This window comes from Parus major, chromosome 13 (genome assembly GCF_001522545.3).
Source record: "Parus major isolate Abel chromosome 13, Parus_major1.1, whole genome shotgun sequence".
NCBI lineage: Eukaryota > Metazoa > Chordata > Aves > Passeriformes > Paridae > Parus > Parus major.
The window spans coordinates 6,737,949-6,751,850 of record NC_031782.1 but is presented as its reverse complement, the minus strand read 5'-3'; the positions used below and the strand labels follow the sequence as shown (position 1 = coordinate 6,751,850).

At 41.3% G+C, this 13,902-nt stretch overlaps 1 protein-coding gene across 5 annotated transcripts in view; it reads right to left on the bottom strand.

The window, feature by feature from the left end:
• Positions 1-13,902, bottom strand: part of RNF130 (ring finger protein 130) — a 50,343-nt gene extending 36,441 nt beyond the window's left edge. For 2 of the 5 annotated variants that reach the window (XM_033517606.1, XM_015641837.3), the window contains exons 1-2: positions 12,961-13,901; positions 2,894-3,088 (exon numbers count right to left, since the gene is read on the bottom strand). In XM_033517606.1, the coding sequence (XP_033373497.1) occupies positions 2,894-3,088; positions 12,961-13,228 (463 nt within the window). In that variant the 5' untranslated portion in view covers positions 13,229-13,901. Of the gene's footprint in view, positions 1-2,893; positions 3,089-12,960 lie in introns of all 5 variants that reach the window. The other 3 variants (XM_015641838.3, XM_015641836.3, XM_015641835.2) reach the window with 3 other exon arrangements.

Genomic DNA, 13,902 nt, shown 5'->3' with positions numbered 1-13,902 from the left:
CTTTCACAGGGAATCACCTCTCTGCAGGTGGGCAACATATATAAATCTGTGTAATGTGCTATTTATTTTTACCACAGACACTGTCTAAGCAGGTGATTGGAATTCATGCAAATATCCAGGAAGGAAAGCTTGAAGTTCATAGCGTGCATTATAAGCAGTTGCTGTTTTCCCCTTTGCTTCACTAGAAAGACAGAATATTTCTAAGACTTGATATGCAGCAGTACAAAAATTATGTTACAGTAATATAAAATAACACAAGATCCATTTTTTCCTTTGTCTATGGAAAGAAAACAGAGAGTCATTAACTTGGTCCCCGTAACAGCTGCAAAATTGTTCTGTGAAGACTGCATTTTTAAAGAAAAGAGGAATACTGCATAGCAATAGACATCATATGGAGCTAACACCAACTTGGTGGCTCACCTCCATCCTCAGCTGCCAACTATCAACTCCAACACATTAACCTAACTAGTGCAGAACAGCTCTCAAATACACAGGGTCAGTTCATCCCAACCTTTAGGGACAGAAAGTATTAAAGAAAAGTGATGCAGTGCACCAGAATATCTACACATAATCAATTAGGTTGGAAGAGACATCTGAGATGACATGGTTTTTCACCACCTAGAAAGCACACAAGCAGTGCTATGATTGAAAGGCAGAAAAAGGAAGACCAGGGAATGGTTTGAATATGTGCAAGTCCACTTTATACGGTGTTAGAAAGAGTCATCCTGTAAGCACAGGTTCAGGAATTTGTCTCCCACCTGGAATAACTCTCAAGAAGGAGAATGCTGGATTCCAAACCCTCCCTGTGCTGAGGCTAACACCCAAGGACTGGTCTACATCTCAATTACACACAATTACAGTTCCTCCATCAACCCACCAGGAAGTTATTTGCAGGAAGTTCTGCAAAGTGATTGCTGAGGAAATCCTTCACATGTCCATAACACAATTAAAACAAAGGCTGTGGAGCAACATTTTTCTTCATTACAGGTCTTACTTCAGTTCTAGAAAATTACTTTTAGCCTGTCACATAGTTTGAACACTTCAAGTCCAACATTAATTTTGAGATAGAGCCTTCAGCCCAAATCAGAGCAGATTTTAGAGTATAATGAGCGCATCCACCTAAAACCCAATATTTCAAACACACAAAGCTAAAATATGCATCATCTCCCGTAATCACATTTTTTTAACGCTTACTATAAGTAAGAGTAAATATTTGGAACTCATCATGCTGAAGACAGTATTGTCTTTTCCCCAAATATCAACCATCCAAACAGGTGCCTGGCTACCTTACAAGACACTCTTAAACACAGCAGCTCTCAAATTTTACGTCTTGGATGGCATTTCAACCAACCAGAACTACTGGGCCTATTGATAAAGTTTCTAAGGCAACACACTGGTCTTCTGAGCTAAAACAGGGAGTGAACAAAGACAGACCTCATCTTACTGCTGTAAAGCAACTGCCAAATGTAAGAGCATTATGAGAAAGAAGGTATTAAAGTTATAACCAAACCCATTATATGATTTAACATGTAATAGAGCCAAGAATGCTAAAGCTGTATTAGTAGTAGTAGCTTTTTTTCCTGACACACTGAAGTATTCCAGACCACAGGAAAACTACAAATCATTGCTAAATAGAGCATATTTATATAAATATTTCTACAGGCAGTTCAAAGAGTCCAGAGCTGAAGGTTTAAGAGGGCTCTACAACTGGAGAGAGATAAATGGGGGAAATAAAAAAAAATAAAAAAGGGAAGGTGGCAAAAAAAAGTTTCATTAGAATATGTGACTTTTTGCCTGCAGCTTACTTACAAAACTGTCTAAGGAAGGTACCCGAGTTAAAAATCAATTGTCAACAGGCTTTGAATTGCTACACGGAGGTCAAAACCCCCCTGCAAAATTCCTGTGGTATAGAAAGTTGGGAAGGTCAAGCCTCTCTAACATTTTCCTTGTTAAAAAAAGAAAGAAAGAACCACAGTATTTCTTTAGTAAAGAAATTAAATTCTAATTGTGTGACAATATTCAGAGCAATAATTAAGAAATTCTAGTTTCCAAGCAACCCCCTATGTTAAGAGAGACTGAAAATGTTTGAAAAAAAAATTAAAATCAGCCAGCAGTGCCACCACCAAATGCAGAGATATGCCTTTTCTGATTAAGCTAAATAGTTCCAAAATGAGAAAACCTTCTGGCAAATGAAAAAGGTAGTTATCAGAATTGCAAAAATAATTTTTAGCCAAGGAAAATGTTTACATAGGAGACTTTCAGCAACAAAAGTAAGTCATCAGGAACAGTAAAATTTTACATATAGGCAGTTGTAAAAAAAGAGAACTCTCTAGAAAAACAGACCTTCAGCATTATTCTAGACAATTTACAGAGGCAACAGCCCTCCAAATCACTGTTTTGTTGGTTCCTGTATGGCACTCAAACGTTCTTTGTAGAAAGAGAACGCTCTGTAAACTGCCATTAAAAAAGCAAGCTCAGCTCCCAAAATACAACTGTTAACATTTGAAGGTCCCCACCAGAACAGTGAGCTGAAGACATGCTGCTACAGAATTCTTCAGGTTCAGATGCTTTGTAAAATTCCAGATCTTCCATTATATATGTATGTTAGCTTCTCTTCTGCAGAAAGGTTTGAAAGATTGCTCCTCAGATCTTACAGGCACTTCCTCACTCCAACACACCCACACCTCACTGCAGAGGTGTTTCTCATTGGATAAATGTATGCTAAAGGAAAATAACTCTTCAGAATTACTGGCTTATTCTACTATATTGCATATATGTAAATATCATTAGGGAATGGGCTACTTCCAATACCAATCTGTCCAATGCCAAGGGCTCTTTAGCAATAGTTTAAACAGCAAAAGCATTATAGTGAAGGAGATCACATTTTCTTTACCTTGATGAGTCATTGTGACAGGTTCTTCACTGGATATATTGTTGTAGATGACCACAGCTGTGGCATTATGTGAAGCTGCTCGTAATATTTTTTCTTTAAATGTACAGTTTCCTCTCTGTAATAAAGCAATCCACTGCTTGGTGTTTGGTGGAACCTGGAAACGTGTTCGAGGGTCACAGCCCAGACGATCTGCAACTGAAATGGGAAACAAATTTACATAGACAGCAATTTCTTCTAATAGGCAAAACAAAGAAAAAGAATAAAAAAGAAAAATCCTAAATCCAAGTAGCTGAAGTACTTAAATGTTACACACTAAGAAGCCACTACTCTTGTAAAGAAAGTCTAAAGATAACTGTATTCTTATGAAAAAAAGATTTTAAAAAAAGAAGTCTTACGCACTGAAAGCTGTGACTATATCCCTGAGAATTAGGCTCACTAAAACAAGCTATTTTTAACTCCAGTGCAGCTAGAACAATGAATTCACATTCAAATCAATACCTGCCTAGAGGCTGAAAAACAGTAGAATATGGTTCATCTGCTATAGGCATTTACAAAACAGCTGTTTATCTGTCATTCTGGAGAGTACAAGTCTTTTTTTTCTTCCTAATGCAGCCATAAATATCACTGCAGTGGGATGTACGACTAAACAAAGCAGGTTGTGAAAACAAGATTTCAGAGTTATCTGCCATGTGCAGGCTACTGTAAAAAAGGACAATATTAAAAGCTGATCTTGTAAAACCCCAGAAGCCAACACTGGCTTTCTTCATATGCACATTTTGTCTACAAGGAAATGTATTCAAATTCATAGAGAAACAAAAAGGTTTGCAAACGCAATGCACTCATCAGCTAAACAGGTATAGATGGTATAAAGGAAGAGTAACAGAAATGGCAAATGCCAGATGTCTGAATTCAACAGTGTGCAAAGCTCTTTTGTCCCTTCTGATGGTGTAACATCTCCTGGAACAACCCAAAGCCACAGAGCTGTCTACAAAAGGCACAAAACTCAAGGCAGAAGTAACTTCACAGCAGCTAAAACCGATGAAAGACAGATCTGTTTGCACAACTGGAAACACAGCTTAGTCTGATACACTGGTCATATCATTAAAGGATCTAATAAATTTAGAGCCAACAATAGTTTATAATGCAAATATATTTATCCTTTCCAATGCCAAGAGTATAATAATCTTTGGCTACTAAAAATAGTTGGGATAAACAGTGATTTTTTCAAGACATAAACAAACAATTTATTTGCATAATAGCTCTGAAAACATTACAGTTCTGCAATGTAAGAGCAAATCAAATGAAGTCTTCCATAATTTTTTCCTTTTCAAGAAGTGAGTTCAGCACAGCTATGAGATTTCAGCAGAAAAATCTACCACCAAAAAAAATATCCAGTTTAACATATTAGCTGGAAACAAAACAAAAGGTCCTTTTAAGCACTCTCAACTTAACATAGCTGAGGTTAAAACCTGTAACAAAGGAGATTCAAAAAGCTAAAGATGTTTTCTGAAACAAGAAAGAAAATCTTCTGGTTGCCTAAAGAAAGCTGGTGTAGATGAATCTATACTGTGGCAGACGTACAGGAAGTCACTGTGTCTCTTAATTTGGACAAGAAGTGCCTCTCCCTGTTCCTCTGGAAGGAGGGTGGGGAGCCAGATACCAGCACATCCTTTTCACGATTGTTTTTCAAGCCTATATTAGACATCTCAGACATGGAGAGCTATTTGCTGTATTTTTGTTTCATACAGGCATGAGGGAAAATCTGAAATATAGATGCCTGAAGCCAAATTTTATAGAGAGTTTTCTTCCATTATCATGACATCATTACTCAAATCCCTGTGGAAATTGCTCGCTAGCACTGATCCACACGTGTTTTGCAGCACTGGTGATGGCCATCACAAACATCAACAATCACAGAAGACCATCTTTATGCCCACTGCACTTTTGCAGCTTGTCTTTGTAGTGTTAAATTTGAGAACAATATATATTTTTTAAAGGAATTACAGTCCTTTTTGAAAATGTGGATGAATCACAACACAGCACATGTGCCACCAATCTTTTTGCCCTCTGTTAAGATAAAAGCTGTTTAATGCTTGATTCCCCCTTGTTCTGAACATTTCCACTTAAAAACATGGATGGGAGAAAGCACCAGCAGACTGTGACAGAAAGTTTCTCAAGCCTTGAAAGCTAAAAATCCCATCCTTCTTCCATGAAATCATTCTCAAAAATCTCAGGTATGATACATCTGCTGGAAAACACCATTTTCTAAATGGCTACAATTTAACAGAATCCCCTCAAACAACCAAAAATAATTCTGAAAGTAAACACTATGGCCAACATTAATTTACCTAAAATAGATGGGATTATTAAAAACAGTAATCCTACAGATAATGTACTATTTCCTTCAGTACAATCATGATCAAAACTAAGATATGAAGAGAAAACAAAAATGGCCACAAGAACAAGGTAATGGGTTACTACAGTGAAAAAACATAAAAGCAACAAAAAGCACCTTGAACAAGGAGGCAGCATTCTTAAAATTCATGTAAGCACCTTGAAATTTTGTATGCTTGAAAATTTTTAGCTTAAAAAGCAACACAGAAAGAAGTAAGAGATAACAGAAACTGCATCTGTGGGAAAAGTAGCACAAAATTTTCTACCACCGTAGAGATCAAAGTCTTTCTCAGCTGTGGACAGAGCTATGAAATGTTACTGGATAAAGCAACAGAATTAGGAAACAAGATATTAAGAGATTAAAGCTTTCCAGATATAGACTAACAAACACCACTGAAATGCTTACAGCATGTTATTCTTGACGAGGTGTATTCAGTATATCCTGATAAAAATTTAACAGCTGACAACACTAGCTCAGTACTATTTAAGCAATACAAAAACATTGAGGAAAATCTGACTGGTTTAGATAAATCTGAACTGTCTGCAAATCACTTAAGATTTAATAAAAAGTCACAACCAACTTTTCTTTGCATTAGCATTCTGTTACACCACACAAATGTTAAGTAATCATCTCACTTTTAACTAAATAAAATTCAAAAATGATAGTGAGACATGTGGGGTGTTCTGCTTGTCTTTTCAATAGACTGAAAATACTCTGAAAAATGTGGAAGCCTTCAAATTACAGTCACCCTTCTAGAATAGTGAGATGGTTACAACAGAACATCTCCTCTACAGCTCAGGATGTCAGTGGGCACTGAAGGGGACACCCATGAACAGGGTCAGCCAGAATCATCACTGACACTCTCCACTACCCTGCCATCTATGATCTGCTATCCAAAGTACAACCAGTATCAACAACACACAGGTTGCAAACATTACCTGGACCATCATACAATTGTTTGGGTTGGAAAAGACCTCTAAGATCATTGAATCCAACCATTAATCTGGCACTGTTGTGTTCATCTTGTGCTCCCAAGTACCACATCTACAAGTCTTTTAAATCCCTCCAGGTATGGTGACTCCACCACTGTTCTGGGCAGTCTGATTCAGCAGTTGACAATCCTTTTAGTGATGAAATTTTTCCTAATATCAAATCTAACCCCCTCCAGGCACAGCTTGAGGCAGTTTCCTCCTTGTGCCACTTGCTACCTGGGAGAAAAGGCTGAACACAACTTGGCTTCACCCTCCTGGGAGTTTTAGACAGCAAGAAGGTCCTCCCTGAGCCTCCTTTTCTCCAGCTCCCTCCTTCAGCCTCTCCTCATCAGACCTGTGCTTCAGCCCCTTCCCCAGCTCCTTTGTCCTTCTCTGGATATATCTCTATGTCCTTCTTGTAGTGAGAGGCCCAAAACTGATGTTACTTGCTAGAATGAAAAGCAACTTCACATTAATTGATTCTAAAACAAATCACTTGCACAGAAAAAGATACGATCAGAAGCCTCTCATGGAAGTTCAGAAGATATAAGCATACAGAAAGCCATTTAAGTAAGTTTCCCTATAAGCATACTACTCTTCTGCATTATTTGAAATATAAGCTATTTACCCTGCCTTCGTGTTTATCTATGCATCATTTGTCAGCAAAAACTCAATTTTCTGCTATAAGTGGCAGCCCACTGGGTTAAAGAGCTATATAAAATGTTGTAAAGATCTCCCTTCCTAATGTAAGTCCCAACACCACAGCAAAGCCTCTTTACAGAAGAATCAGCTGTGATTTAAGTACCTACCATTAGGCTCATGTTTGTTTTCTGCTTTAGGAGAGCTTCAGTTTTCTCTTGCAGAATATACAGTGCTGTCCAATTTGTGTAACTGTTTTTCCTTGAGCGTTTTTTATAATTCAAGACCCCTTTCTGCTGAAGGACTAAAGTTTGTGACAGCATTTTAGGGACTCATGGGAAGAAAGTAGTTAATAATGCAACAGATCCAACCAAGGTTCCTCAGCTACTGAAGAAGGAGTGGAAAGCTCACATCAGCACAGCCACAGCAGTTTCCCCCTCTCCTTTTCCAATTGCTTGACCATGTTTTAGCCTTCTCCCTGTAAGGAGAGCCATTTTGTGGACCAAAAACAAAATGAAAAGGGCAGCTCCCAGTGGCTTTGTCACAAGTGAAAACCTGTGTGAATGCAGACTGTCCCCTAGTTTGAACTGGGGCTAGGTTTGCTCTCTCATGCTGTGTGTTCCTGCTGCTCTTGCATTGTTTAGAACGCAACTGTGACATTCCCCTCAGCTAAGGCTGCTGCAGACTTTACCCCCTTTTCACAGAAATATCCCACTATCTGGGCATTAACCATCTTATTCTATGCAGGGGTTTTTTGATCTTCCTTTTTTTTTTCTCTAAAGGTCAGATATCTTGCTATTGATTTCATCTTAGCTGATACTGTAGTGTGTAAAGCCAGCACCAGTTGTCAGAGCTGGTCTGTCTCAGCTACACATACAGAAATCATTTTAAAGTCTGACCTTCAGTCACTGTAATACAATAGCTGGAGACACACCACCAACATTTTGAGGGACAACACATCAGGATGCTTGTTGGGAAAGAAACCACAGAAGAACATGGGAAGGTGCAGTGCCACACACACTGCACCCCAAAGCATTCCCTCCCTACAGTTCTGCTGCCCAGGTAGGTGCTATGTAGAGCACCAGACTGGTAAAATAAGACTGCTTTGTGCAACACATTAATTATAATCCTGTGATAAAATTTCCAGAAAAGGAATTTAGCTGGGAAATTCACAGAGGCAACTCAGTAGTGCTGATTGATTATTTTAAGGAATGGTACTAGTTAGTTTCTACCCCATTAGGGCTTAATACATGCAACGGACATATTTTCTTTCAATGCATTACTACTTGTGTTATTATCAATACAGCCCTTATTCAAGCCAGTCGTAATTTCTACTTTTTAAGGTGGTGCCAATGAATCAATGAGTTATGTACAGCAACGTTTTATTTTCAATAGCTCTTTCAGGTAATTGCTTTGACTAAAGCTGCCTTTAGCATGAAAAGAAACCCCTTGAACAAGAGGTAATCTGGTTTCAGGGAGGAAGTTAAACAAAAGAAAATCACTGAAGCTTAGAAGAGTCCTATAATAGTTTAGATTTCATCTTGTTAGCTCAGTAAGTATTCTACAATTATGGCTATAAACTCCAATATATAACCTCCACCTTTGCTATCAATCAGTGACTACTAATTAAGCTGGATACAAAGATCAAAGATGAAGGACAGAAGCATGGCACAAGATTCTTCTTCCCATATTCTACTGATATATTTGCTTGTTGCATTTTCCTAAACCTTACTGGTTTGGATTCTGGGCCAAAATTTCTGTCTGAATGCTGCCTAAAGCCCTGCAGTTAGCAGGAAACTGGCATTTCAAACCTTCTGCAGCTAAAACTTGTTCACACAACATGCTTATGAAGTGCCAGATGCTACAGAATGCTGTAGTTACAGTACTATGCACAAGATACACCTCCTTCCTAACACTGAGCCAATATTGTTTCTTCCACACTTTCACCTTTTTCTAGCATATGTTTTTCCTCACATTCTCAGTCTCCTTGCCCAGCCCCAACTCTTACACGCCTTTGGGAACTCTCCTAAAAGCACTTTCTCCAAAGCTGCATTTGTACAACCACCCCCTCCCTACAAAGCCTTTAGACTCCATCCCTTCTCACCCCCTCATTCCTGACCTACTGGCTCAATGAATTTCAACATTTCAAGTTTGACTCTGCTGCTATTTCTCCTCCTATCAGCCCCATCACCAGTCCTGGTCATCCTGCCTGGTTCCCAGCTTTCCAAGCCAGCCAAGGTACACAAAAACTTACCTCCCAGCAGTCCACCAAAGGGACTTTTAAAAGCACACAAGACTGAATTTCCAGTCCTCACATCAGAATCCAAGCACAGAACAAAAGCATTAACTCAGATTCAACAGCCACAAAGAGTCCTGTTCCCCCTGGAGAATGATACTGAGGGAACTACACCACAAAGCAGTTTCTACCAAGCACCATTAAGGTAAGTATTCAGTGACTTCTATCTTGGCTTGCCATGGCAAGGGGAATATGCCTGACACCTTAAAGTCAGCACCACAGGTATGTCCAGCACTTAATACCAAAGAAGAGTAAAAGCACAGGTCATTGGAGTGGCACATGGCTGAAACTTGCACAGTGTATGTACAAACATCCAGGAGCACCCAGGCAGCTGCTGTGAGGGGACTGGGCTGAAATAACCTGGAAGTATTCAAGGCCAGGTTGGACGAGGCTTTGACTAACCTGGTCTAGAGGGGTGTCCTTTCCCAAAGCAGGGAACTTGGAACTAGACAATCTTTAAGGTCCTTTCCAACCCAAACCACTCTTGTGATTCTGTGAAAATGTCTGGTTGCACACAGTCACAAATAACAGAGTAATGGACTAAAAAGTATTCTGGAACCTCACTGAAGGAATACTATAAACCTGAACAAAACTATCAGAAAACCTGCATCAGGCTGTGAAGATGCATTTCACTTCCATGCAAAACAAGAGGACCTTTTTTTTTTGAATCTGCATGTCCAGAAGTGGTTTAAAACACTCTTCTAATAAGAAATTAAGTCATGACAAGAGAGAGATTAACAAGTTAGAGGAGGTAAGAGAAGGAACTCAAAGTAGAAGAACAGAAGAGAGATTAATAAAAAAACTATGCTGCTCGCATGCATTTAATGTGCTTGGAAAAATATGCTCACACAGGTGCTGAATGTACACCCAGCAGCCAACTGTGACCAAGAGCTCTCTGGAGCTGCACTTTCACAAGTCACATTTGCAGGCGGTCATGCCAATTACTGCCACCCCACTCCTCAGGGAACATTGCCTTTGAAAGCCCCTATCAATTTCATACAAGCTCTATAAAAAGAACACAGGAAGAGTTTTAATACATGTATTAACATGACAGGGTTGAATTCCATTAAAGAAATCTTGCTAAAGAAACAGGAGAAGTGATTGACTATCATGCTGCACTGAGATTTAAAGGATGGGTGACCACATGGGACTGGCATCTTCAAAAAACAGTACATAAAATACTGGGCATATTCAAGAACAAAAGTCAAAAACCATCACAGAACACTGAAAATTACAAACAGTGTGTGGTCAGCAGCAAATCATTGGCTCTAAATCTTGAATTAGTAAACACTATTATTTCCCTGCAGGCAATGAGTAAGGGATGTAATAAGATGTCCCATTCCTGGAAGTGTTCAAGGCCAAGCTGAATGGGGCTTTGAGCTGCCTGGTCCAGTGGAAAGTGTCCCTGCCTATGGCAGGGGGGTTGCAACTTTATGATCTTCAGGGTCCCTTCCAACCCAAACCATTCTGTGATTCTACAATTCTTCACAGAGCATGCAAAAATGTGAAATTAAGGAACTTCAGCTCTAAAACAGTTCATGCCATCAAAGTGCTAACAGATCACCCACATTTGTGAAAATTTCGAAGACAGCCCATAAATGGTTGAATGCTTGACATCAAAGCAGTTTCAAACTCAAGGTATCTTCAAATAAAGTTGTTAACAATTGTAGAGTCCTTTTCTTCTGAGGATTCATGAAAACTGGGGTACAGCATTTACTGTTCTAAGAGCAGCGGCTGGCAGCTACTCATGTTTAGAGCTATTAGAAAAGAATTTTGCAAACAAGTTCTACAGTAATATTAACAGGCTGATTAAAAAAACATTAGAGCAATTACTTTCAGCAAGTCTGCATCATCTTTTACCAAATCTGAATATAAAAAAGCAGATGTTCAAGAACAGCCTAACTAAAAGCATAAAATATTCCAATCTTTCTTACTACATGAAACATTTTAAAATCACATGCATATCAGCAAAATTCAAATAAAATGTAAGTATATAACAACTTACACAGAGCAATTCAGAGTATCTAAAAATAAGGAATACAACTGCTGTTGTGCTTGCTTTGCCTGTGATGAAACAGAAGGGCAAAACTGAATCTCCCCCAAAATTGCTAACAAAGTTTTAACAACTGCACTATGTCAAAACATGTCAGGTCTGACATTTTCACACTTCCTGCTGTGCTTTCTCAATAAAGTTATTCATCATAGTACTTAGCAGTAGGTATAAAAATGCTGTTTATGGACTGTTCATAATTTTATTTAGCTCTTCTCGTTATCAGCTGCCTGTGAAAATGCTGTCAAAGCCTCCCTCAGTGTTTAAATTGCACCTTAGTGAAGGCATATCAAAAGAAAGCAGGAAAAGTTACAGAGGCAGATTAAAAGAAATTAGTATCAAAAGTTTTTCTCGACAAATAAAGCAGCTCAAAAAAAATAAAGTGTTTTGATAACTTGCATGTATTAAAAGGCAGTGTTTTAAAACCTGCTAAAAAACCATTTGCAGCAACAGTGTTTACATGCCTAAAACTTCCAGGACAGACTCCTGATTTCAAAGGGGTTTTGTGGGGATGCAAGTGAGGAATATCAGGAAGCAGAAGAATGACTGCAACATATTTAATGGTAGTTGATAAACAGGATTTGAAGTACAAATAAAATTAATTTTACAGCAGATGTCCTCAATTTCTGCTTCCTCACTCTTCCACCCCAAAATCTACACCGTTAATACATCCTAGTTACATTTCAGAGAGCTAATGAAACTGAGCTCCAGTGAGACTGACAAGCACCTGCCGATGCACAGCCTGATCCATCCTGACCAGAAGCTTACAGAGGCTGCCTAACAGAATACATTTGTTCTGAAGAAGCACCAAAGTATTTTCCTGATCTTAAGATTTGGCAAATTCTCTAAAGCTTCTAACAATACAGTAGTTTTGCGCTGTCAATCCTTCTAAAACACTCTTAGTATTCACCACTTAAGACTCTAGTTTTAACTGACTACAGTATTTCACTTAATATATTATTCATATGTTTACTGTCCAGGAGGCAGGTTGGGACCACTGTATTACATCAAGCAGTCCATTTCTTAAAGATGGCAGTTTAGATAACGTCAAGAATGGTTTTCAAAATAAGATACTATTAAAATTACATCACTATTACTTAAGATACCGGTTTCACTTCAGGCAAAAATCATGACAATATTCTCATCTGTTCAAATTAGTGCTCTCTATAAGCCTCAACATTTACCAAGAGAAGAACTGATGGACAACAGCTTCACTTAATTAAAAGAAAACTTATTCGGACACTCTATCCAGAGTGTACTGCAAACAAGAGCATTTTGGGATGGCTATAAGAGCAACAACTTGGTAGCTTCAGTCCTTCCAGGCCTTGATGGGCAGCTTAAACAGCGCTTTTAGGAATTGCACACTGAAAAACTGACTTCATGCAGTTGCCAAAGCTATCCAGATGTACAGCGAGATGGCTCTGCAGCTGTTCTGAGATTCAAGGCAATGCTGGAACCAAATACTGTCAACTATCGCTACCCTCTCTGTAATTAAATAACACCTTCACCGCTCAATACACCCAATCTGCTGGGATCCATGCTGGAAAGCACATTATACTTTGATGAGCCGTTATTCAAGCCAACACTCTCAGATCATGAATTTATTTTATTTTCCTCTAGGAAAGCTCTTCCTCCTCGTTTGTCAGAGAACTCGAGGAAAGCCTGCCCAGCCCAGGCAAGGAGCGACCACCCGGCAGCGAGAGAGGGAAGCGTTACCTCCGTTGATGGGGACGGGAGCCACCAGCAGCCCCTTGACCTCCACCTTCGGGGAGTCCTGCCCGTAGCGGCCCCGGTCGATCCGCAGCAGCGTGGGGCCGCCGCGCTCGGGGCTCAGCACGGTCACGTTGATGAGCGCGGTGTAGTACGCCTGGCTGGCGTTGTCGGCGCCGGCCGGCCGGACCCGGCCGTGCCACAGCAGCAGCGGCAGCAGCAGCAGCACGGAGGAGCCGCCGTTCCAGTGCTGGCGAGCCCACCGCCAGCTCATCTTCGACTCCAGGCGAGCCGACGGCCGTCACCGGTTGCCCCCGCCGCTCCCCCGCGGCAGCGTCGAGCCCCGCACGCCCGGGTGTGTCCTATCCCATCTGACAGCCCGGGAGCAGAGAGAGACCAAAAGCAGGCGGAGCGGGGAGGAGAGCTCGGGCTCATGCCATGGGAGGAGCCAGGGGAGTCATGGCAGGTCCCAGCCGCGTCCGATCCGCCGCCGCGGCTCCCAGGGGAGGCTGCTCGGGGAAAGCCGGTCCCTCGGGGCTCCGCCGGTCCCTCAGAGCGCCGCGCTCATACCGCCCGCCCGCCGCCGCGGGGAAGCTCCGGCCGGGCGAGGGGAGGGGAGGAGGCGAGGGCGGCGCCGCGGCCCCCTCCCCGCGCAGCCCCTCGCCAGCCCAGAGGAGGCTGCTGGCAGAAGCCGCGCTGCCGCCTCAGTCGCGCTCGCAAAAAGCCGCGGGGTTCGCCTCGGACTCGGCCGCCGCGCCGCCTCAGTTCGCCTCGGGGCTCGTCGCTGCCTTAGTAAGGCAGGCGGCGCACCTCAGTGCCCAGCCCGCTGTCTGCAGCCGGCAGCCGTCGCTTCATGCCCGGTTCGCCCCGAGGGCGGCGAGGCCCCCGCACCGTCCCGCGGCTCCGCTACCGGCTCCGCGCCCGCGCCTCGACTGCAGCTCCGCGCTC